Source organism: Haemaphysalis longicornis, unplaced genomic scaffold (genome assembly GCF_048455015.1).
Source record: "Haemaphysalis longicornis isolate Haplotype H1 unplaced genomic scaffold, Haemaphysalis longicornis Haplotype H1 scaffold_9, whole genome shotgun sequence".
NCBI lineage: Eukaryota > Metazoa > Arthropoda > Arachnida > Ixodida > Ixodidae > Haemaphysalis > Haemaphysalis longicornis.
Genome location: NW_027526460.1, coordinates 127,787,015 through 127,812,263, shown reverse-complemented (window position 1 = coordinate 127,812,263; position 25,249 = coordinate 127,787,015). Strand labels below are relative to the sequence as shown.

The window sequence follows — 25,249 nt, the reverse complement described above, 5'->3', positions numbered from 1 at the left end:
ACCAGCAGCGCTCTCTTCAATAACACTCATTATGCAGCACTGTAATTACGTCATTACAGGGGTGGCTGCGCTATAGGCTGTTGCTGGTCGGCGTAGCAGCGGCTAAGCGGAGGCTTTAAGAGGGACAGACTTACCATGGGATCCACACAGAGCACTGTCAGCCATTTAGCGATGGCTAATCCCCTTCTCGATGCGTGTCACATCCATCGAGAGTACCATCATCGTCATCATAATCGATTCCGTTTCCTTGATCGTACATCACCGTCGTTCCTCGGTTCCTACCTGTCAAAGGAGAACCTCCTCGATGGCGAGGCGCCATTCCCCTCTTCTGCTGATCGCCACTGCGGCAGCTGCGGTGGGGGCCTTAGCGATGGTCGTCTACTTGTACCGCAAGCTGCGCGTGCTGCTGGCCAGCGACGTCCTGCTGGCAGACCCGGTCGCTGTGTACACCGTCTCATTCCAGCGCCGCACGTACATCAACCACAACGTCCGACTGCTTACCTTCGCTTTGCCGGATTCTGACCAGGCAAGTTTTTCAGTGACAGCAGTCAGAAGTGGCGTGTGGGTGTGCGTCAGAAGTACTCAAAATAGACAGCTGCGAAATTCCGCTTCAGAATCCGGGCGGCGCTAGCCCCCCTGCTCCATAGGCGCTGTTGGGCAAATCGACGCGCGCGGCACCTAGAATACAAAAACTCAACTACACTAAACTATTATCATTCAAGTTTTTTGTAAAATATAGATGGCTTTTTTAAATTAGAATACATTAATTAGGTGGAATTTAGTTGTGTTTTTGCGGCTTTTCTTTTTATAACATAAGGCAGCACCCACAAGCACTTGAGTGCTATTTCAACGTTCTGCCGACAGACGACAGGCTAGTCAACATTCCCCGTTCTTGACCCGCCTCAGGGCGGCAACCAAAGACCGGCTTTTGATACACGAGGCCTATGGGGATTTTCGCAACCAGTAACTTTGGGCCTGCGTAGTGCCCAAGACAGTTGGCCTTGATAGCACGAACGACGCGTAGCAGTGTGGTGGCGGGCTGTGTTCCCACGTGAAACATTACCTTTACGAGCCGTTTGCAACCTACAGCCATTCCCCGCGACCGTTCATAGGTAATGGCTTTCACTTCCTAGTGAACTGGCAGTAACACATCCAGACCACTAACAACATACACGGAGTTTGGCTTCCGAAGGCGTGTGCGGGTCACCGCTGCTGCAGACGGAGGACTTGCTTTCCCGAGTCCTGGTCCATCCTATGGTGCTTCACCTCAGCCCTAGGCCCCGGATAGAGTGCCTTCCGACATCTGAACAATTAGGACAGAGCTGGCACAGGGCAGGAATTGTATTGTCTTTGTGGAGTAGTGGTTCCGTCTTAGATTCCTGATACTACGGACGGTGATTCGATTCCTACGCTATATTAGTCTTTACTTTCAATTATAATTTTCATGTCTTAAGTTAGTTTTGACTGTTTTAGATGATTTCTTTCAGCTGTTAGGCTATGTTAGTTCAGGATAGGGTATGTTACGCTACGTTAGGCAGTGCGAAGTAGGGCTAACGGCATTTTTTTTAGTAACGCCGGTAGACGTCGCTTTATTGGAGTGCTTAAGTACCGTCAGACGGTAATCTAGTCGCAGCCTTACCAAAAATGACCGCGATGTCTCGTGAGACTGCACCCTGACGCTTTGTCGATTAGCTTAGTGCATGGAGGGTCAACTCCAATAAATTCTGCCCCCGTAGGGCCCCACTTAATAAAACACGCCCGGTGTGAGCTAGTGCCGCCTGTATGGTTTAATTATATAGGGTCCTATTAGCTCAACTGGTGTTGAGAATGGTCAGCTGACCCCGTGAGCGGCGCCAGCTGCACCACTAGTTGTTCGAAACACTTGGCGCAGCCTTTCGGGTTTCTCATGTTGAATTCCAATGGCAGACCCAGAGCACTTTGGGAGCGAATTATTTGTTCCGTCTGGATCTAACACGTTCCACTGGCAGATAGGGAGCCACCAAATCCTGTTCCAATGGAACACTGAGAGCGCCGTGCGAGCTTGCCGTGAGGCCGAGCATTAACGGATGCGGAAATTAAGCGCGTCGTGCACCTTCAGGAATACGGTGTCCATAGTCATGGAACAAGTTCCCGAAAATTCTGCAGCCCCTATTTAAATCTTCACTCATCCGCTAACCATGCGGAATTTCCTCCGTTTTCTGCAGTATTTACGTGATGATGCAACTGACAGCAGACCTGAGGTCCATATTGGCAGACGGCAACGATCCACGGCGATCGGAGAACAGCCCGAAATGATAGCGGACTATGGAGGATGGAGAGGACACAGGGAAGCGTACAATTTACGGAAGGCCCGACGCAAACAATGCCGGGTAATTCCTGTTCCGGTCAAGTTTCGGCAGTACGCTCCGACGGGAGTGTGTTCGTTCTGAAGGCCGCTGAGCCTGCCTGCTCTTCAAGGGAACAGCATCCCCTCCAGCGGAACTCGGTGACCGCTTCGGTTCTGCCATTGCAATTCAACGTTAGTCAAGGCACTTTTAGTGATTTTAACCAGTCGGCTTGAATTGCAAAGTACCTTGGTAACGATGCTGTGGCCAAGCCAGGATAACTTACAAAATACTAGTCAATGCATCGCGCACGTATAAAAGAGGGCTACGAAAGTCTGTAGTTGACGAACAATCGATATCACTGGTATCATCCACTACGCTAACTACTGAAAGTAACTCCCAAGACAGAAAATCTGGCCCCCGGCCTCCTCCTGCATTGTTACGGAGGAATGAAAGAGTGCAAAATCCAGATTGATACTTTGTTTAGAAAGAAGTTTATATCATCCTCCATATCCTGTCTCTTCGTTCGCCTAGCCAGGTACCCATGATTATCAGCCTATTGATGTCATTGCAAGACGAACAGCGCCCCCTCCTGCAGACATTGAACTGCTCCTATCCCACGCGGTCCGAACCCAATCCTAGCAAAGAAATGTCTGCCCATCGAGTACCCAATTGCCTCCTACTACAAGTCCCGTCTTTAAGTAGCCCCTGCTTTACTCTGGTGGCCCACCTTTTGTCAATTCCCCCCAACCAACATTAACCAAACTCCCCTCTTTTCTCTTAATAAGGGGTAGGGCGTTTTCTACCCGAATTTTGCTCCCCAGTTAAAGACGCTAAATTTCCATCCTCAAGCGTCACCCTATTACACCTATGACGGCTCGTGTCGCTTAAGAGCTCATTTCTTGACGTGCTTAATAAGTCCAGGTTTCTCCGACATAAGTCATCACTGGGAATAAGTATTTGCTTTATAGCCTGCATTTATAGTTACCGGTATTACTTTGTAATGGTTCCCTAACTGTGTCCAACCCATGACAACTGCGCACTCTAACGCACATGCTGATATCACAAGCCAACGCTTCCCCACTATCTTCCCTTTTCCGCTCAGAAGCTCGGTTTTCGCACCGGTCAGCACGTGCTTCTTCAAGCGAGGATCGACGGAAGCCAAGTGGTGCGTCCGTACACGCCCGTGACGCTCAGCGACCAGAGAGGCAGCTTCGACCTCATGGTTAAGGTCTACCCGGCCGGCGGAAACGAGTTCCGCTATGGCGGCCTCATGTCGCAGTTCCTGGATCGAATGAACCGTGGAGACACAGTACAGGTGCGTACGCTTGTAACCAAGGGTGACTGCCGGAGTTTAAGCTCCAAGGAACACTGAACTTAATTTCTCTAACTGAATTTTTGTTCGCATTGCCTAGACTGGTTCAAACAAACGCACATTTAGTAGTTTTTCTGGTGTTTAAAGCCGTGTTTAACTTAAAAATTGCGAAATAAGAAAAAACACCATGCGATATTTCCGGCGGCTGCAACAACTAACAGCAGCGACGCTTATTCGTATTGCGATGTAATTGGACGATGTACAAGATTGTAGTTCAGATGTTTCGGTTTCGGTTTCGTTCAACAATATGCATGGCATCCTGAGTTATCGTTGGTCGGTCATTCCGGATATCTCAGGATTCGGCTTACCACGCTTCTGCCTTATTGTCGGCTGGAGAATCGGTAATATAAGCCTGCTAGCACCACTTAGAATCGTAGAATCACCGGCCGAGACTTACGAAGAGGCTGAACACCCCGCCCGTCATGGGAAATGCTCAACTGCGAGGAGCTTCGCCGCCGCCCCCTCTTTTGAGCTATCCTGGCTCGTCCGTGGGTCGTAATAGACGTGTTCGCACTGGGCCGAGAGTAGGCTGATTCGGCACTCCACCCGCAAGCTGTCTGTGCTTATGTCAACACCACGCCAACGAGAACTCGCCAGCGCGTCAGTGTCAGTCTGCACACAGCCTGCCAACTCGCTCGTGGAGCAATGACGGTTTCAGCGCAAAAGGGTGAATGCAGTATGGAAAACCTTACATAAATAAAAATAAATCAGTTACAAAAAATGCGTGTGATCGGAGAACCGAACCTGCCCATTGCGACGCGCCACCCCCTGTTCTTCTGGTCACTCTGTCATAACCCAAGCAGTTTCGGAAGGGCATTTATGATATCTCGTTTAAGCTGGTTATATTGTTTAGTTTCCGCGTTACCAGCACCATAGATAAGTATTTGTGAATAATGCTTGTCCAGAACGAGTCCTCCAAACCACCACGCTTTTGATACTCAACCAATTCACCATCTTATGACTAGCAGCTGCGTCCCTTAGGCAGGAAAATCGGTCGCACACGTGCGATCGTGCTGCTATCTGCGGTACTTGTTCTTAGGCCAAGGCACTTAAGGGACCTCCCGTTTTGTACAAAGGACAAACCGGAAGATGCCTTAGTATGCATTGAAAGATCATGCATCGTGGCTAAGTGTGGGTGCGCACCACCTCTTCCTGAGGACACAGTTGTTTTGTTTCCGCATCTAAATCAGACTTCGAGGAAGGTTGTGACAGCGTTTTGTATTTGTAGGTGCAAAAACACGTGTGTTGATCACCCATCCGAGGCTTTGTTGGATAAAGAAATGTCCCTGCTATTAACTTGTCTCTGATGTCCGGAGTACTACACGGAGCTATACTGAGTGCGGTGTAAAGTGTCTTTCGGGACGATGTTGCGCAGTTTTCTAGGTGTATAGGTCTTTCTTCGAAACAATGAAATTCAGTTGTTAGATTGCGTTCACCAATGTGGTTTCTTCCTAGTCCTCGTGTGTTTTTGCGAAATCGCAACCATGAATCGATCACTTCCAGCTAGGCCGGCTTGCTGTGTTGTTTTGGACTGCTTCCCGAGATTCCCGTAGCGGCGTTTTTGCACATTTTACAAATTTGACACGTTTTTACACGCTGTTTATAAAATCTTCAGTGCTGAACTCTGATACATCACGACAATGATTTCATATTAGCCTGGTGTTCATTTTCTGTATGCGCTGCAGGGTTAAAACAACGCAAGCGAGATCTATAAAACTGTTCAACCATTTCCTCTGGTTAACAAACGGATGCATATGTTTTACCGTCGTCACCCCTGAGATAATCCTCGTTGGATGAGCAGTACAGTCAAACCCGGGTATAGTGAACTGCAATATGCGCTATGATTAGTTCGATATATCCAATAGTTCAATATTGCCGAACCCGCCTATAACGGGTTTATTTTTGCGAGTTCGCAATGCGCGGGATTCCCCACCGCCATCCCCGCATGCAGAAACGAACAAAATAAAGCATGCCGTTACCATACACAAAACAATCGATTTATTGCAAATAATAAAGCTACTTTCCTCCTTAACGCCTTAACTGCCTACTTCCAAAAAAAAAAGCGATGATTTTTGTTTTTCCTTCCGCTTTGGCAGCGTCAACTAGCACAGCATTCTTTACACGAGACATTGTATGCACCAGTTCGAATCCGTGTCCTTCAATATCCCAGAAATATTGGCGGAGGACATTAACTGCCGAAAGTACTGCATTAAGCGTCGGACGGCTTTCACTCGCGACATCCTCTGCCTCCTCGGTGCTTTTCATCAGCATTACGACGGTGCTGGTGGCGGTGCCCGCGTTCGAGAGGCTTACAGGGACGGCAACGCCGTCGTCGAATCAGGAAATCTTCGAAGGACACTCCTTTCGGCACAGCATCGGGAAAGTTGGCGAGCTGCCGTCTTGGTCCTGGACGGGTTCCGTCGTGAGTTCGGCGCGTCGGAAACAGTTACGGAAAGTGTCGGGCGTCTTGTCACTCCATACGAGAAGCAATCTCTCTGTCGCGGCCTTTACTCAGTGGTCGCGGCCAATCCACATCTCAATCGCCGCTCCGAGACCATGCATTTTGGCGGCCATTCTACTCACGCCGAGTTCGATATATCAAATGTTAACTTCGTTATAAGGAATGTGTTTCGCGTGTATTTCCGTAACTGATTTATTTTTGTTCGATATATAGCAGAATTCGCTCTATCCGGGTTCGGTATAGTCGGGTTTGACTATACGTACAAATAAACAAATATGTAACTAAAAGCGTCGCAAACAATACAGCCTAAATTTGAAAAATTGGCCTCGCATCTGTTTCTATGGAAGCAAATGCCGTCGAAGGGGTATTGTCTTCGGCTGCCCCTTCAAGAAAACATCCCCTCTTCTCCCCGCCATCACTTCACCCTCTAACCGGCAGAAAATCCCCCCCTCTCTGTTATTACAAGAAAACAAACAGTTTTTCTCCTCCAAGAGATACTAATACCTTGCTGACGCTTGCAAGCGCTCATCTCCTGAATTCTCACCCGTCAGAACCAACTTTCACTTGAATTCACTTTACAGGCGTTCCGAACGAGATTCGTGTACTGTGCTAATGTACTCCCCCTGACTGATTTGCGTATTCCTCTCGTCCCGGCCAAGCTGACTCAAGTGGCTACCTTGCTAGATCACCTTGCTCTACTGGCTCACATCCAGTGGGCACTTGAACTGAGTCACAACTGCGACAGCGTCCTGGACTAAGGATGCTCAATCCTCCGGGATAATATAATTTTTCCATCTATCTATCCTCTTCTCCCTTCTGTCCTTGCACGATTAATGTAGGTTGCTCAATTCAATTTTCCCGCCTTCCCATTGCTAGCGCGGCACAGGCTGGGTCTTTTTTACTTGTTTTGGAATTGAAGTAGTTCAAGCCGATTAGGATTGTTTTTGTGTTTCCTCCTATGTCGCCTTCATCAGCGCCATTTGAACGCGATGACTTTTATTTCATTTGCTATCATAAAAATTCGCCCACGTGTATTCTTGACCCTGTAAAATGAGAACAAAGACAAGATTAGATAAAATTCTAATGCTCTATTACATTAAAATGTCTGACTCAAGCAATAAAGAAATGCCAAAAAAATTCTATAGAGGGTATAAAATAAATACAAAATTCATATATGTACAGTGGGCGTTAGGGAAAGGTAGCAGTGAAAACTGAAGAGGCAACCACGGTCTTTGTTGACACATAAAAAGAAGTACCAGGAGCCCTCCCCGACTAAAACATGCTTTGAAAGGCTGGGCAAATCTTGCAGCATTACCTCCTCTCAAATAGTATGAGTAAGTAACCAACACCCTGTATTTCCCACTTGCACCTGTTGGATTTCATTTTTCACGCATGGGTAGCAGCATATGTTTTGTAGGAATGGCCACTAGCGCCACTCATGCTTACTTTGGAAGTGGTCACTCATAGCAGCACAGTGCGCCCCCTCACTGTGTTCTCTCTCGCGTGCGCGAAACTGTGCATCGGAGCCCATGTAATGTAAAGAGAAAACAGCGGGCGCTGTGTCCAGCCTCTGTACCTTCCTGTTTTTCAAAACCTGTTCTTAATGCCGGAAATGAAAAATTCAAGCTCTGTTGGTTCCAGGAAAAGATGTCTAATGTACTACGGCATTCCCCACTGTACCATATATAATAAACCCAAAGATACTTTCAATGCTCACTGTATCATGTAATATGATACCGAGAATTTCTATTAGTGAAAAGCGTCACCTCTGAGAGGCTGGCCTCATCGAAATTAGTCACGTACCTTCCATGAACCACATAGAGTCACGCCGAAATATTGCATTCACCGAGTTGCCTTAACGTTCTAAGTTGTGCACCCATAAAAACCAGGTGTAGACCCGTCGGGCGCGATTACGATGGAGGAAGCCATCTTGCGAACTGTATATGGAACTCCATGCGGCCAGTTATGGAAGTATAGTTCTTTGAAAATCTCTAGGGCAGTATCAGGAATGATACAGTGGGCATTTCTTGGCGGTCGAAAGGCCGAGGTGCGAGCCTGCACAGACGAAGGTCCAGATTGCTCTCAACGTGTTTTTTACACAAGTGGGTCGATCCACTCTTCATGGCATTGAACTACGCTGGGCAATGTTGACCGTGAAGTACGGCAAGGCCCAGGCACGACCAGACGATGTGCAGGAGGTCTGGTTTACATGTTCCATGGCATGCGTAACAGATCACACGGGAGTTCAATAGCGAAGTGGAGGAACTCGGTGCAGATCCGGTCACTTGAATTCTTTCGTCACCTACAGAAGGGGAGTTTCCCGCCGAGGATGTCGTCTTAGAACCCCCAAGCGATAGGTTGTTTCGTTGCTGGGAGTCACTGCCCGGGGTCCCAAAGTGAACGCGGCACCATTGCCACATCGCCACGACTACGGCGGTTATGGCAACGCCGAAAGGGGCTCTGTTCAGAAACCCCTGCGCTTGGCGGGATAAGCCAGAAGGCAGGGGACCTGGATTCTCGGGCATTGATGATTCGAGGTCAAGGCGCCGAGAAGTTCTGCGACGCTGGCGCTCCTCGTCAGGATTGAAGTGGGCTCCGCTGGCAATGCTCTCCTCCGGCTGACGGCGGTACGATGAAGATGCCACACTGGCCAGCCTGTAGGCGTTTTCCTTACCAGAATGCACTCCATGGCCAGGGATCCACCATGCTGTAACCGCAGTTACAGCAGAGTGGATCCTGTAACTACAGCTGCACGTGGATGGCCGCCTACAGCTAAGCGATTTTCATTACTGACACCTATAGGTCATCGAGCATCAGGATGGCCGTAATTGTGTTCAGCAGATGTTGCAAGCCGTGTACCACGACATCATTCGTAGAGGGACCGTTGGCTTCCATCAAGATATTCACGTATGGACGGAAACCCCTTGATGGCAGCAACGCCCTTGACTAGCTGGGTCATTACGATATCAAATAGGATCGCGGACAATATGGTGCCCAGGGGTACACCGTAGCTGCTCCTGAAATGCTGCGTATTCACACGCCCGATGGTATTTAAAATTTTCTATCTTCCAGGAGGGCTCGTACGAAATTTCTCATTCTTTAGAGAGATTTCGCTTAGCGGCGAACCTACGCTGCGCTAGCTTTCATCTTAAGCGCACAAAAAAATATGGACACAGGAGACAAGGACAAGCGCTTGCTTTTTGAGCGCTTAAGATGAACGTAATGGAATACCAACTAGCCCGAACGCAATGCCCTGCTCCGCTAGCCGCGGCGGGTACTGGGACCAGAATGCGCATGCGAGCGGGCACAGCGAGGAGGGCTGCCCGGAACCGAAACAAATTGTGAACGTGCCCAGACGGGTCTGGTACACGCCGCTGCTAGATTAGCGTAGGCTAGTCGGTGTGCTAAAACTAACAAGTTTTAAGTGCGAATGCACTTTATAAGCGACCCCAAACCTTCCACCGCCGGCGGCGGCGGTGGCGGCGGCGTCCGCAGTCCTCCTCTCCCTAGCAACGGCGTGGAGCGGAGAGGAGCGTCGGTAGCAACGGCGCAGTGACGTCACTCACCACGTGACGACACGCCCCTCACCACTCCTCGCGTCGCGACGGCGTGCGCGCGCGCGTCCCTCTCCCTTCCCCGCGCCGTGACGTCACACACTCCACCCCTCTCCCCGGCAGCTGCCGTGCGCCGCTGCGTGTCACTTTCCCTCCCCGCGCCGTGACGTCACGCACCCGCACCTCCTCTCCCCTCGCTCGGCTGCAGCTGCCGTGCGCCGCTGCGCGCGTTCCTCTCCCCTTGCGCTCGCCTCCTCTCTCAGCCACCTGGCTCGGTGCGCTCGGCGCGGCGTGCCCCCCTATATATACATGCAGCGATAAACTGCCAGACCTCCGTGGGTCGGCTCGCGCGCGCTCTCTCGCTAGTCTCCTGGCTCGCTCTGCTCCAGTTTAGACCGTTCGCTGGCTGGGCGCCTCTCAAGGCGATGCCAGAATTACTACGCCGTGTACTCTCGGCGCAAGAAATGCATTCGCACTTCCTCACGATTCCCTTCAGGGAGGTGGGGGCAATTTTTAGTATATCATTTGTTGCCTTTGCGTGCACTAAGCGTTATATTTTTGCGTCCCGCTACGTCAGCACCGCGAGGGGAGAGCGTCTCATCAATTTTGCGCAGCAATTCGCTGAAGCTTACGGCGTCGTCTCTAAATGGACCGCAAATGGACTAGCCCATCGGCCGACCCACCGATCTGCTAGCAAAGTGCCGGAGTGCCTGAACTTTTTACAACTACCCAAAGATAACAAACCCTTTCCGTTTCGTACTGAATTGAAAACAACCATGACATATCAGTAGTCTCTTGCCTGTAGAGTGCGCCCCCCCAAAAGAAGCGTTCAAGTCCCCTGGCACTTCTGTTACGCACACGGAACTAGAAGTCCGGATTTAACGCATATATTTTATGCAACTTCAAGAAAATCAAAAGATGCGTTTCCAACGAACACAATATCATGACATGCGTTGCAAATCTGAAGCGTGATTTACAGGTACTCCATTACCTCCTGCCCGTATATTATTATCAGCTTTCGCTTCCCGCGGTTTTCAGAACGAATAGGCTTATAGCCAGGTATACGGCACATACCGGATGCGAGGTTGAGTCGTGCATCGCCAGAGAAATATAACCCCGCGCATGGTAGGCACAGTCCACCCGCAGAGGCACAACGTCGCATTTAATAGCGAAGCGAACACGTCTACAATACACAGACAGCTTCGGTCGCTGGCCTGGCTGCAAAGCCTAATGTAAACAGTCACCAATGTCAAGGCGATAAAGCGCTGCGCGAGGCGGCGTGCAAACGACCCGACGTATTTAAAACACAGGTGCAAGAAAGTTGGTGTACACAAGCAAATTATAGCGGAACCGAGGAAAGTCGTCGCGCAACTCGCCGCCAAGTGGTAAACAAAGATACCCAAGCCACCTCGCGTACGCGCGCTGTTTCGCTGAAATAGCGTACGCTCGCCTTATGGGCGCCAACACAAAACCAGCGTAGGGTACCGCGCATGCGCAGTGCGGACCACGCAAAGAAATAGCGTACGCAAACTCCTCGCGTACGGCGGCGTACGATATTCTAGAACTGTACTTAAATTCGGCCAGAGTTTTCCGTTGCGACGGGGGTAGAGGGCCATGGTGAAAGTATCAGGCTTAGCGTGATTGGTCCAGTATTGTGAGACATTTCATCTTCTGCTGTGCTGAAATAGCGTACGCTCACCTTATGTGCGCCCAATATACAACCACCGTAGGGTACTGCACATACGCAGTGCGGACGACGCAAAGAAATAGCGTACGCAAACTCCTCGCGAACGGCGGCATACGGTATTCTAGAACGTTACTATAATTCGGTCAGAGCTTTCCGTTGCGAGTGAGGGAGAGGGCCATGATGAAAGTATCAGGCGTAGCGTAAATGGTCCACGGTTGTGAGATATTCCATCTTCTGCTGTGGTGAAATAGCGTACGCTCGCCTTACGTGCGACCAACACAAAACCACCGTAGGTTACTGCACATGTGCAGTGCGGATGACGCAAAGAAGTAGCGTACGCAAACTCCTCGCGTACGGCGGCATACGCTATTCTAGAACTCTACTGTAATTCGGCCAGAGCTTTCTGTTGCGACGGAGGGAGAGGGCCAGGGTAAAAATATCGGGCGTAGCGTAATTGGTCCAGCATTGTGACACATTCCATCTTCTGCTATGCTGAAATAGCGTACGTTCGCCTTACGTGCGCCCAACATACAACCACCGTAGGGTACTGCACATGCGCAGTGCGGACGACGCAAAGAAATAGCGTACGCAAACTCCTCGCGTATGGCGGCATACGATATTCTAGAACTTTACTATAATTCGGCCAGAGCTTTACGTTGCAAGTGAGGGAGAGGGCCATTATGAAAGTATCAGGCGTAGCGTAAATGGTCCACGATTGTGAGACATTCCATCTTCTGCTGTGCTGAAATAGCGTACGCTCGCCTTACGTGCGACCAACACAAAACCACCGTAGGTTACTGCACATGTGCAGTGCGGATGACGCAAAGAAATAGCGTACGCAAACTCCTCGCGTACGGCGGCATACGCTATTCTGGAACTCTACTGTAATTCGGCCAGAGCTTTCTGCTGCGACGGAGGGAGAGGGCCAGGGTAAAAATATCGGGCTTAGCGTAATTGGTCCAGGATTGTGAGACGTTCCATCTTCTGCTGTGCTGAAATAACGTACGCTCGCCTTACGTGCGCCCAACATACAACCACCGTAGGGTACTGCACATGCGCAGTGCGGACGACGCAAAGAAATAGCGTACGCAAACTCCTCGCGTACGGCGGCATACGCTATTCTAGAACTTTACTATAATTCGGCCAGAGCTTTCCGTTGCGAGTGAGGGAGAGTGCCATGATGAACGTATCAGGCGTAGCGTAAATGGTCCAGGATTGTGAGACATTCCATCTTCTGCTGTGCTGAAATAGCGTACGCTCGCCTTACGTACGACCAACACAAAACCACAGTAGGTTACTGCACATGCGCAGTGTGGACGACGCAAAGAAATAGCATACGCAAACTCCTCTCGTACGGCAGCATACGCTATTCTAGAACTGTACTGTAATTCGGCCAGAGCTTTCTGTTGTGACGGGGGGAGAGGACCAGGGTGAAAGTATCGGGCTTAGCGTAATCGGTCCAGGATTATGAGACATTCCATCTTCTGCTGTGCTGAAATAGCTTAGGCTCGCCTTACGTGCGCTCAACATACAACCACCGTGGGGTGCTGCACATGCGCAGTGCGGACGACGCAAAGAAATAGCGTACGCAAACTCCTCGCGTACGGCGGCATACGGTATTCTAGAACGTTACTATAATTCGGTCAGAGCTTTCCGTTCCGAGTGAGGGAGAGGGCCATGATGAAAGTATCAGGCGTAGCGTAAATGGTCCACGGTTGTGAGACATTCCATCTTCTGCTGTGCTGAAATAGCGTACGCTCGCCTTACGTGCGACCAACACAAAACCACCGTAGGTTACTGCACATGTGCAGTGCGGATGACGCAAAGAAATAGCGTACGCAAACTCCTCTCGTACGGCAGCATACGCTATTCTAGAACTGTACTGTAATTCGGCCAGAGCTTTCTGCTGCGACGGAGGGAGAGGGCCAGGGTAAAAATATCGGGCTTAGCGTAATTGGTCCAGGATTGTGAGACATTCCATCTTCTGCTGTGCTGAAATAACGTACGCTCGCCTTACGTGCGCCCAACATACAACCACCGTAGGGTACTGCACATGCGCAGTGCGGACGACGCAAAGAAATAGCGTACGCAAACTCCTCGCGTACGGCGGCATACGCTATTCTAGAACTTTACTATAATTCGGCCAGAGCTTTCCGTTGCGAGTGAGGGAGAGTGCCATGATGAACGTATCAGGCGTAGCGTGAATGGTCCAGGATTGTGAGACATTCCATCTTCTGCTGTGCTGAAATAGCGTACGCTCGCCTTACGTACGACCAACACAAAACCACAGTAGGTTACTGCACATGCGCAGTGTGGACGACGCAAAGAAATAGCATACGCAAACTCCTCTCGTACGGCAGCATACGCTATTCTAGAACTGTACTGTAATTCGGCCAGAGCTTTCTGTTGTGACGGGGGGAGAGGACCAGGGTGAAAGTATCGGGCTTAGCGTAATCGGTCCAGGATTATGAGACATTCCATCTTCTGCTGTGCTGAAATAGCTTAGGCTCGCCTTACGTGCGCTCAACATACAACCACCGTGGGGTGCTGCACATGCGCAGTGCGGACGACGCAAAGAAATAGCGTACGCAAACTCCTCGCGTACGGCGGCATACGGTATTCTAGAACGTTACTATAATTCGGTCAGAGCTTTCCGTTCCGAGTGAGGGAGAGGGCCATGATGAAAGTATCAGGCGTAGCGTAAATGGTCCACGGTTGTGAGAGATTCCATCTTCTGCTGTGCTGAAATAGCGTACGCTCGCCTTACGTGCGACCAACACAAAACCACCGTAGGTTACTGCACATGTGCAGTGCGGATGACGCAAAGAAATAGCGTACGCAAACTCCTCGCGTACGGCGGCATACGCTATTCTAGAACTCTACTGTAATTCGGCCAGAGCTTTCCGTTGCATGTGAGGGAGAGGGCCATTATGAAAGTATCAGGCGTAGCGTAAATGGTCCAGGATTGTGAGACATTCCATCTTCTGATGTGCTGAAATAGCGTACGCTCGCCTTACGTGCGACCAACACCGTAGGTTACTGCACATGCGCAGTGCGGATGACGCAAAGAAATAGCGTACGCAAACTCCTCGCGTACGGTGGCATACGCTATTGTAGAACTTTACTATAATTCGGTGAGAGCTTTCCGTTGCGAGTGAGGGAGAGGGCAATGATGAAAGTATCAGGCGTAGCGTAAATGATCCAGGATTGTGAGACATTCCATCTTCTGGTGTGCTGAAATAGCTTACGCTCGCCTTACGTGCGACCAACACAAAACCACCGTAGGTTACTGCACATGCGCAGTGCGGACGACGCAAAGAAATAGCGTACGCAAAGTCCTCGCGTACGGCGGCATACGCTATTCCAGAACTTTACTATAATTCGGCCAGACCTTTCCGTTGCGAGTGAGGGAGAAGGCCATGATGAAAGTATCAGGCGTAGCGTAAATGGTCCAGGATTGTGAGACATTCCATCTTCTGCTGTGCTGAAATAGCGTACGCTCGCCTTACGTGCGACCAACACAAAACCACAGTAGGTTACTGCACATGCGCAGTGCGGACGACGCAAAGAAATAACATACGCAAACTCCTCGCGTACGGCGGCATACGCTATTCTAGAACTGTACTGTAATTCGGAAAGAGCTTTCTGTTGCGACGGGGGGACAGGGCCAGGGTGAAAGTATCGGGCTTAGCGTAATCGGTCCAGGATTATGAGACATTCCATCTTCTGCTGTGCTGAAATAGCGTACGCTCGCCTTACGAGCGCCCAACATACAACCACCGTAGGGTACTGCACATGCGCAGTGCGGACGACGCAAAGAAATAGCATACGCAAACTCCTCGCGTACGGCGGCATACGCTATTCTAGAACTGTACTGTAATTCGGTCAGAGCTTTCCGTTGCGAGTGAGGGAGAGGGCCATGATGAAAGTATCAGGCGTAGCGTAAATGGTCCACGGTTGTGAGACATTCCATCTTCTGCTGTGCTGAAATGGCGTACGCTCGCCTTACGTGCGACCAACACAAAACCACCGTAGGTTACTGCACATGTGCAGTGCGGATGACGCAAAGAAATAGCGTACGCAAACTCCTCGCGTACGGCGGCATACGCTATTCTAGAACTCTACTGTAATTCGGCCAGACCTTTCTGTTGCGACGGAGGGAGAGGCCCAGGGTAAAAATATCGGGCTTAGCGTAATTGGTCCAGGATTGTGAGACATTCCATCTTCTGCTGTGCTGAAATAACGTACGCTCGCCTTACGTGCGCCCAACATACAACCACCGTAGGGTACTGCACATGCGCAGTGCGGACGACGCAAAGAAATAGCGTATGCAAACTCCTCGCGTACGGCGGCATACGCTATTCTATAACTGTACTGTAGTTAGGCCAGAGCTTTCCGTAGAGCGGGGGGGAGACTGCCATGGTGAAAGTATCAGGCGTAGCGTAATTTGTCCAGGGTTGTAAGACATTCCATCTTCTGCTGTGCTGAAACATCGTACGATCACCTTACGTGCGACCAACACAAAACCACCGTAGGTTACTGCACATGTGCAGTGCGGATGACGCAAAGAAATAGCGTACGCAAACTCCTCGCGTACGGCGGCATACGCTATTCTAGAACTCTACTGTAATTCGGCCAGAGCTTTCTGCTGCGACGGAGGGAGAGGGCCAGGGTAAAAATATCGGGCTTAGCGTAATTGGTCCAGGATTGTGAGACATTCCATCTTCTGCTGTGCTGAAATAACGTACGCTCGCCTTACGTGCGCCCAACATACAACCACCGTAGGGTACTGCACATGCGCAGTGCGGACGACGCAAAGAAATAGCGTACGCAAACTCCTCGCGTACGGCGGCATACGCTATTCTAGAACTTTACTATAATTCGGCCAGAGCTTTCCGTTGCGAGTGAGGGAGAGTGCCATGATGAACGTATCAGGCGTAGCGTAAATGGTCCAGGATTGTGAGACATTCCATCTTCTGCTGTGCTGAAATAGCGTACGCTCGCCTTACGTACGACCAACACAAAACCACAGTAGGTTACTGCACATGCGCAGTGTGGACGACGCAAAGAAATAGCATACGCAAACTCCTCTCGTACGGCAGCATACGCTATTCTAGAACTGTACTGTAATTCGGCCAGAGCTTTCTGTTGTGACGGGGGGAGAGGACCAGGGTGAAAGTATCGGGCTTAGCGTAATCGGTCCAGGATTATGAGACATTCCATCTTCTGCTGTGCTGAAATAGCTTAGGCTCGCCTTACGTGCGCTCAACATACAACCACCGTGGGGTGCTGCACATGCGCAGTGCGGACGACGCAAAGAAATAGCGTACGCAAACTCCTCGCGTACGGCGGCATACGGTATTCTAGAACGTTACTATAATTCGGTCAGAGCTTTCCGTTCCGAGTGAGGGAGAGGGCCATGATGAAAGTATCAGGCGTAGCGTAAATGGTCCACGGTTGTGAGAGATTCCATCTTCTGCTGTGCTGAAATAGCGTACGCTCGCCTTACGTGCGACCAACACAAAACCACCGTAGGTTACTGCACATGTGCAGTGCGGATGACGCAAAGAAATAGCGTACGCAAACTCCTCGCGTACGGCGGCATACGCTATTCTAGAACTCTACTGTAATTCGGCCAGAGCTTTCCGTTGCATGTGAGGGAGAGGGCCATTATGAAAGTATCAGGCGTAGCGTAAATGGTCCAGGATTGTGAGACATTCCATCTTCTGATGTGCTGAAATAGCGTACGCTCGCCTTACGTGCGACCAACACCGTAGGTTACTGCACATGCGCAGTGCGGATGACGCAAAGAAATAGCGTACGCAAACTCCTCGCGTACGGTGGCATACGCTATTGTAGAACTTTACTATAATTCGGTGAGAGCTTTCCGTTGCGAGTGAGGGAGAGGGCAATGATGAAAGTATCAGGCGTAGCGTAAATGATCCAGGATTGTGAGACATTCCATCTTCTGGTGTGCTGAAATAGCTTACGCTCGCCTTACGTGCGACCAACACAAAACCACCGTAGGTTACTGCACATGCGCAGTGCGGACGACGCAAAGAAATAGCGTACGCAAAGTCCTCGCGTACGGCGGCATACGCTATTCCAGAACTTTACTATAATTCGGCCAGACCTTTCCGTTGCGAGTGAGGGAGAAGGCCATGATGAAAGTATCAGGCGTAGCGTAAATGGTCCAGGATTGTGAGACATTCCATCTTCTGCTGTGCTGAAATAGCGTACGCTCGCCTTACGTGCGACCAACACAAAACCACAGTAGGTTACTGCACATGCGCAGTGCGGACGACGCAAAGAAATAACATACGCAAACTCCTCGCGTACGGCGGCATACGCTATTCTAGAACTGTACTGTAATTCGGAAAGAGCTTTCTGTTGCGACGGGGGGACAGGGCCAGGGTGAAAGTATCGGGCTTAGCGTAATCGGTCCAGGATTATGAGACATTCCATCTTCTGCTGTGCTGAAATAGCGTACGCTCGCCTTACGAGCGCCCAACATACAACCACCGTAGGGTACTGCACATGCGCAGTGCGGACGACGCAAAGAAATAGCATACGCAAACTCCTCGCGTACGGCGGCATACGCTATTCTAGAACTGTACTGTAATTCGGTCAGAGCTTTCCGTTGCGAGTGAGGGAGAGGGCCATGATGAAAGTATCAGGCGTAGCGTAAATGGTCCACGGTTGTGAGACATTCCATCTTCTGCTGTGCTGAAATGGCGTACGCTCGCCTTACGTGCGACCAACACAAAACCACCGTAGGTTACTGCACATGTGCAGTGCGGATGACGCAAAGAAATAGCGTACGCAAACTCCTCGCGTACGGCGGCATACGCTATTCTAGAACTCTACTGTAATTCGGCCAGACCTTTCTGTTGCGACGGAGGGAGAGGCCCAGGGTAAAAATATCGGGCTTAGCGTAATTGGTCCAGGATTGTGAGACATTCCATCTTCTGCTGTGCTGAAATAACGTACGCTCGCCTTACGTGCGCCCAACATACAACCACCGTAGGGTACTGCACATGCGCAGTGCGGACGACGCAAAGAAATAGCGTATGCAAACTCCTCGCGTACGGCGGCATACGCTATTCTATAACTGTACTGTAGTTAGGCCAGAGCTTTCCGTAGAGCGGGGGGGAGACTGCCATGGTGAAAGTATCAGGCGTAGCGTAATTTGTCCAGGGTTGTAAGACATTCCATCTTCTGCTGTGCTGAAACATCGTACGATCACCTTACGTGCGCCCAACACAAAACCAGCGTGGGGTACTGCGCATGCCATTGCGGACGGCGCAAAGAAATAGCGTACGCAAACTCCTCGCGTATGGCGGCATACGCTATTCTAGAACTGTACCGTAATTCGGCCAGAGCTTTCAGTTGCGACGGTGGGATAGTGCCATGGTGAAGTATCAGGCTTAGCATAATTGGTCCAGGATTGTGAGACATTCCATCTTCTGTTATGCTGAAATAGCGTACGCTCGCCTTACGTGCGCCCAACACAAAACCAGCGCAGGGTACTGCGCCTGCGCAGTGCGGACGACGCAAAGAAATAGCGTACCCAAACTCCTCGCGTACGGCGACATACGCTATTCTGGAACTGTACTGTAATTCGGCCAGAACTTTTTGTTGAGACGGGGGGAAAGTGCCATGGTGAAAGTATCAGGCTTAGCGTAATTGGTCCAGGGTTATGAGACATTCCATCGTCTGCTGTAAACGACACCTTGGGTCGGTGTAATCATAGCACTCTAGTAGCATATGTTCGACGGTTTCTGGGAAGCCACAGTTGCCGCAGTGTGGGGTCGAAGTCTTGCCTACACGATCTAAGCAGGAATTTGTGAACGCCGCGTTGAGCCGCTGTCTATAAAACAACTTCCCAGTCGGTGGGGTGGTCGTTCTGGCAGTCCCAATCTCATGGATGTGCCAATGAAGTGCAGAAAATTGTGATGACACTCCGGAAGAGATCATAAGCGAATTTCTCTGCCTGGTCTAGTGCCTTGGTGGACTTGTACAGTTTATGGGAGCATTTTGAGCAGTTTCCAAGCATTCCGTTTCCTGTTCTTTGATCGTGGTTCAGTTCCTACCTTTATCGCCTGGCAAATGACAAAGAGCAGATCGCATCACCTCTTCTATCTTTGTGCCTTCTGAGGACAATATGCTTCTTTAAAAAGAAGCACAGTGAAAGAAGTAGCGCACTGCAAGACGGTGGAAGGAGCAATCGCTCACTCGTGCCTGGAATGGGCTCTCTCCAAGTCGTGTCCCCACTCCATGCAGGCTAACTTTGATAGGCAAATTGAAAGGCTGCTTTCAGCCGGCTTCCCGGGCACGGTTTTGTACTCAGTCGCTGAGGCACGCCTCAATAAGGTTAGAGGAGGCCTGATGTGACGAGGAGCATGCTAGGCCCTTTGTGGACTGCGCTATAGGCGTCGTGTATCAGATTCCACTTAAATGCGGAAAAGTCTATGTTGGCCATACCGGTCGATGTACCAACGACCGTGCACCGGAACATGAATTGTCGGTAAAAAACAAAGGAAATGCGCATTTGCTCGCGCAATGCCATGCCTGCAAGTGTGAGCCACTTCTGGGGGAGATTAAGATTCTGGGTAGGAGCAGAGATACGACAGTTTTAACTCATAGAAATCTTTTTTCGACCATTCCGGTGATTGACACATTTGCGTACTTGTGATACCCTATTGAGGCGCATGCTGCGCACGCTCCAGTTGTTTCTATATTTAGCAGCTCCGACGGTGAATAAATTTCAGTTGAAATGTAGCGCTTGTCCTGTCTCGTTTCTTGTGTACCGTCTTTGGTTTTTTGCGCAAACATTTTTAATAATCATGAACCAACAGGTCCCCCAACAAGTTTGGTAAATTAGAATGTGCTTGCTTCCCGCAGGTTGCGGGTCCGCTCGGAAACTTCGTGTATGAGGGTCGCGGCTATTTCGTCACGTCGACCGGTCGTCAGGTGCCTCACGCCACGCGGCTGGGACTCATCGCAGCCGGCTCGGGCGTGACGCCGATTCTGCAGCTACTGCGGCACATCGCAGCGGACAAGGGCGACCAGACGCTCGTGAGGATGATCGACGTCAATGTGGGCGAGCAGGACATCATCGCCCACGAGGAGCTAGATGACTACGCCAAGCGCTTCACGACCACCTTCAGGTGGGGCTGCTATTGTCGACCATTGGCTTGGTTCCGAAGATGCTTGAATTATTACGTCGAGACCCGAGTTTTGTTATGAAATCTAGACGTCTTGGACGGTCTTCCCTCCCTCTCAGCCATTAGCCAGGACTCCATGGATCATAGCAAAGGCTTTTTCATTCGGACTGCTTTGAGTTGTGGCTCCAGTTGAGCAGAACAGCCTCCCATAATATTCTTTAGTCTTAATATAGTATTCTCTCAGTAAATTGAGATCGGACCTGCTGTTATAATCGATTGTATTTTATGGGGCTTATGACAGGACCCTACCATATGCTGTAGGTCTGTTCTGGTGTTGCACAAAATGCGCGTTTGAATAAATGTCTGGCTAGCAACGGTAGAGAAAAACATGACTTGGAAAAGCGTTTGAACCGTCACCGCGTGACTGCCTATTTTCTACTAAGGGGGTGGTTAGACAGTGGGTATTTTCAACACGCTAACCTGTAATTATTTATAATATCCCCGCATGTTACTAGTTTGTCTTCGTGGGATCAAATAATGTGTGCTTGTTCTTGACTTTCCTGTGCTGTTTGCTATGGGGATAATGGAGGTTGTGGTTGCGTAATCGGTAACACAGCTCGGTTGGTAAGATATACAGCAGTTACGCGGGCCAGTTCATTCCCCAGTAGACCGGGGTGAGACGGAGTACATATGAAAGGATTTTCTTTTGGTTGAGGGTCTTCTCTAGCAGAGAGGCCGCTGTAGGGGAGGTCATGCCTTTCGCAAAAGTTAGCATGGCGGTCTTCGAGACGCTTATGTTTGTGGTCGCTCGTGTAGAATTTATAGCAAGGGCTCTGGCCATCTCCTAGCCCTCAGTGGGATTTTTGGCCGGCGTGCGCGCTCACGTCAGTGTGGCTCTGTCATTGCTGACACACTGCTATTGCCATTTCGTTAACAATAACAATTGCTAATAATGTAACAGATCCCATTGCTAGCATTTTTTAAGGTCCACCGCTATCAATATATTCATGGCACTGTTCCTCTATCAAGGACAGTGATCCAGATTAACACGTAGTGTAAGCGGGTCATCAGTCGGTTTATGGGGAGTTCTAGCTAAGATCATTACTTCGATGAACATACATACGCATACAACTTACGTACAGCTTCACATACGTATATGCATACGAGAAAGTTCAGATAGGTGTAACGCGTATGCTCCTCCTTCTGTAAAAAATATATGGAATAAGAATACTGGATGTGTCTGCAAGTATCAAAACTTTATTTTACAGCGGCCATGAAGTCTAAATGCCGGTTTGGTCCATTCGGAACACTATCATAACGTGGACACCCCTTTAATGCATGTTATTCTTTTAGGCATGTAATTCAAAAGCTACTTTCCAGAACTGTAGTTTTATTTTTTGTGACTCAGTAACAGGCACACAATTTCAGTTTCATTTCTTCTTTCTGTCACAGACGTGTTGCATGCGGATTCTTTTTAAAGGCACTTTTTGTTTTTCTGGGTCTTTGCTTTACCCCACGAATCAGCATGCAACACCTACAGATGTTTAAGGAGTAATTTCAGTATTTTCCGCCTTCCGCCTATTCCGCCTTCAATTCTTCAGTTAGACGATGTCGGATTACTCGTAAACCTTTTGAGTGGATTGGTCGATGTACTTTCACACAAACTCGGCACGTGTTGTTCTGCTTTTCTTTCGCAGCATTCGCCACGTCCTGGACATGCTGCCGCCATTCGAAGGCACGGACTACATCCAAGGGCCACTGAACCAAGACATCATGGCGGCCCATCTTCCCATGCCGGACCAGAGCACGCTGGTTCTGTGCTGCGGTCCCCCTCGGCTCATGAGCGACGTGTGCGCGCCGGCGCTCAGGAGCATCGGCCACAAGAGCAGCCACGTCCTCTTCTACTGAAGTCTGTCCAATGCAGCGGGAAAACATGCGCGTCACAGCTTGTCTACGACCCTGGCTTTAAGATTAAAATATACCCAGTCGCATGAGTGATTGTGAAATTCCTTATTTTTGGCTGGATTACTTTGTTCGGTGGCTAGTACATCACAAGGTATTGCTATTTTAACAGGCAGTGCACAACCGGCACCCTGTAAACGAACTGGTAGTCCACAAGCAGAAAATACTGATAAACACGGGTCATATCCTAAACGGAGATGGCCAGGATTTTTGAGTTACTGTTTTATTTTAAGGCTCGGCAAATAGCTCGCAGAAATTTTTAAGCAGTAGCTTCAAAATTTCGACGCATTTGTCTTAATGAAACTCGGATCATTGGTGAACCTTCAGGTGTACAAGGGCATAAAAATGCTTCACATTTTTGATCTCGAGGAGCACCCCTTAAAAGATTGCCGAATTCATATTCCGGTCACAGAGCAAATCTTTGCAAAGAACAATTAAGTTAAGGACAACACAGTGCTTTGAAAACGTGGAACGGGTTAATCCAGCGTAAACTATCGCAAACCGGCGCTGGCGCACCAAAAAGGAAACAAGGTAAGGACAGGGTACTACTGAGTGCAGACTGACGGGTATGAAATACAAGTTAATTCGTAATCATAGGTCGTAACTATCATCATCAGCGACCGATAGTCAAAACGAAACTTATCCCGCGTGCATAAACCATTCCTGTCGGCATTTTCACCTCTTCGAACTACTCTTGCGCCGTTCAACCAACCTACAAGGGAAACTGTAGGCACTTGGCGCAAAATGTACAACCAAGTAACCAGAACTTATTTTCCTCGATATACTCCCATGTGCGGTAGCCGTGTCCTCTCTTGTGGCTTCTGTTCCACAATTTTGTTTCATATTCATGTCCGTCGGGAGAAACTCGCAGCGCTATTTATACATATAAAAACAAGTGCCAGACTGACCGACAGAATCATCGACGCCAAGCCAAAACCACCCGAAACTATATACTTGGAACTTTGGAAGTGAAAGAGCTGACTAATGCGAGATTTTCGGAAATGATACCCCTAACGGAGGAAAATGGGACATTGTGTTTTCGTAAATTCGTGACTATCGCGCTTACCTGTTCAGTTATCGAAGTGCCTCTTGCTGATATATGTCGCCCAAGAGAATCTCTAAAAAGCAGTTTTATGTTTTTACCCTGACTAACAGTACTGGTGCGAATCTACGTTTCGGAGTAAATAAAGTGTTATATGTTTCACTGATTGATATATCCGATTGTTTCCTGCTGATAAATGTTATTTATACAAGTGCACAAAACCAATTTTAAGGATTTCTTCCCTCGACGCCGTTATCATGACAATACATTTTTCATGAAACTGTTTACACCGCTACGCGTCGAAAAGGTAAAACGTGATGTAAACTCCTAGCAAAACTGCTGTTTTTAGAGGCTTCAAATTTCAGGAGTACAAAAACTCCTAACACGCTGTAGGAGCTCAATACTGCTGGAAAAGCGCTAAAATAGTTTTTAAGAAGTACTTTTTATTACAGGCCCGTTGGGGTACCGAACAGTGTTTTGGTTGATATCGGTAACGCATAGAAATGTGCGAAAACTGTTTTACAAAATTTTTTCATAGCAGCCACCTAGGGTCCGGATTTTCGAAAATCTACGCGTTTTCTAAGGATTTTTGACTACATTTTCAGCGTGTTCGTACATCCAGCCTATTTTGATCACAAATACTGCTCATAAAAATGCAAACAACACCAGAATTTTGTCCCAACAAATATATAAAGAGCGGAGCAGAATTTTTATAATTACACCCCTCAGGAAATCTAATTCACTTAAATTTTCACGTGTTCGAAAAGCACGTCATCTAATGCGTCTTTTTGCGTCATCTTTTAGTGCGTCATCTTTTGGGAGGCGTAACGACATGCCTCCCGTAGGAGCATTAAAACCTCACTTCCTCCGGACGTAGAATAACTTTTAACCGGCGTGTACAGAAGTAATTATTCCTTACTAACGATTTTAATGGCTCCCACCATTTAGAGGTAACCTGACCTGCCACCTTGGAGCCAGAAACTTTCTAAAGAAATGTTCAAAAGAGCAACAAGGTTAAGCATCCAGTGCACAATGCTAACCTTAGCTGCCCCCTCCATTCTTCCCTGCTGTGCCAACTGGATCCCCTGAGCACTTATATTCAAGAGTTATAAGCATTCGGTAAGCACAATTTTTACACATTTGCACAGTGCATGGGACCTAGAACTTTCACACTGAACAGGGGTCCGAGAACGGATGACAAACAAGGGCTCGCCGCCTCCTACCGAAGCAAGAAGGAAGAGAGACATCAGTTCAGGTAACACAGTGCACTGGATGCTATGTTTCAAAGCCCGCACATGATTGCTGTTTCTTGACTGCTGGTGGAGGTTTCGTGGCTTGGTCTACCGTACATCACAGCTGTATTGCTGCACAGACAAGTACAAATACAAGAGCGGAACACAGATGCGATGCTTTTTATGCCTTTGTCTGTCCAATTTTTGTAGCCGTCCCTGTAAATGAAGCACTGTAGCAGTTCACAGCATTGTATCTTTTTACGTGGGATCTATCTGCACATTGCTCAGATCCCAAGATCTTTCGGGACAGTGGCCAGAAACCCTGTAGCGTTTGCGCAGAAAGAACGCGCTCCGAAACAGGTATAGTGTAATTTTTTGGGAAAGAGGGCATCGCAAAGGGGACACATGATTTCAGCAAGTGCAGCGCGTGTTGTGAATCATGCGT

General features: G+C 49.2%; 1 protein-coding gene across 1 annotated transcript; it reads left to right on the top strand.

Annotated features, from left to right (window-relative positions):
- The first annotated feature begins 304 nt into the window (after positions 1–304).
- LOC144153420 (NADH-cytochrome b5 reductase 3-like) lies at positions 305–24,341 on the top strand. Its single transcript, XM_077685068.1, has 4 exons — positions 305–526; positions 3,430–3,642; positions 20,306–20,571; positions 22,266–24,341. Exons 1-4 carry the CDS (start codon positions 305–307, stop codon positions 22,474–22,476), a joined length of 912 nt encoding a protein of 303 aa, XP_077541194.1. The 3' UTR covers positions 22,477–24,341.
- Positions 24,342–25,249: the final 908 nt, after the last annotated feature.

Coding starts and splice junctions, on each gene's coding strand:
- LOC144153420 (XM_077685068.1), top strand. CDS start 305: ATGGCGAGGCGCCATTCCCCTCTTCTGCTGATCGCCACTGCGGCAGCT. Junction 527..3,429: donor CTTTGCCGGATTCTGACCAG/GCAAGTTTTTCA, acceptor TTTTCCGCTCAG/AAGCTCGGTTTTCGCACCGG. Junction 20,572..22,265: donor CGCTTCACGACCACCTTCAG/GTGGGGCTGCTA, acceptor TTTCTTTCGCAG/CATTCGCCACGTCCTGGACA.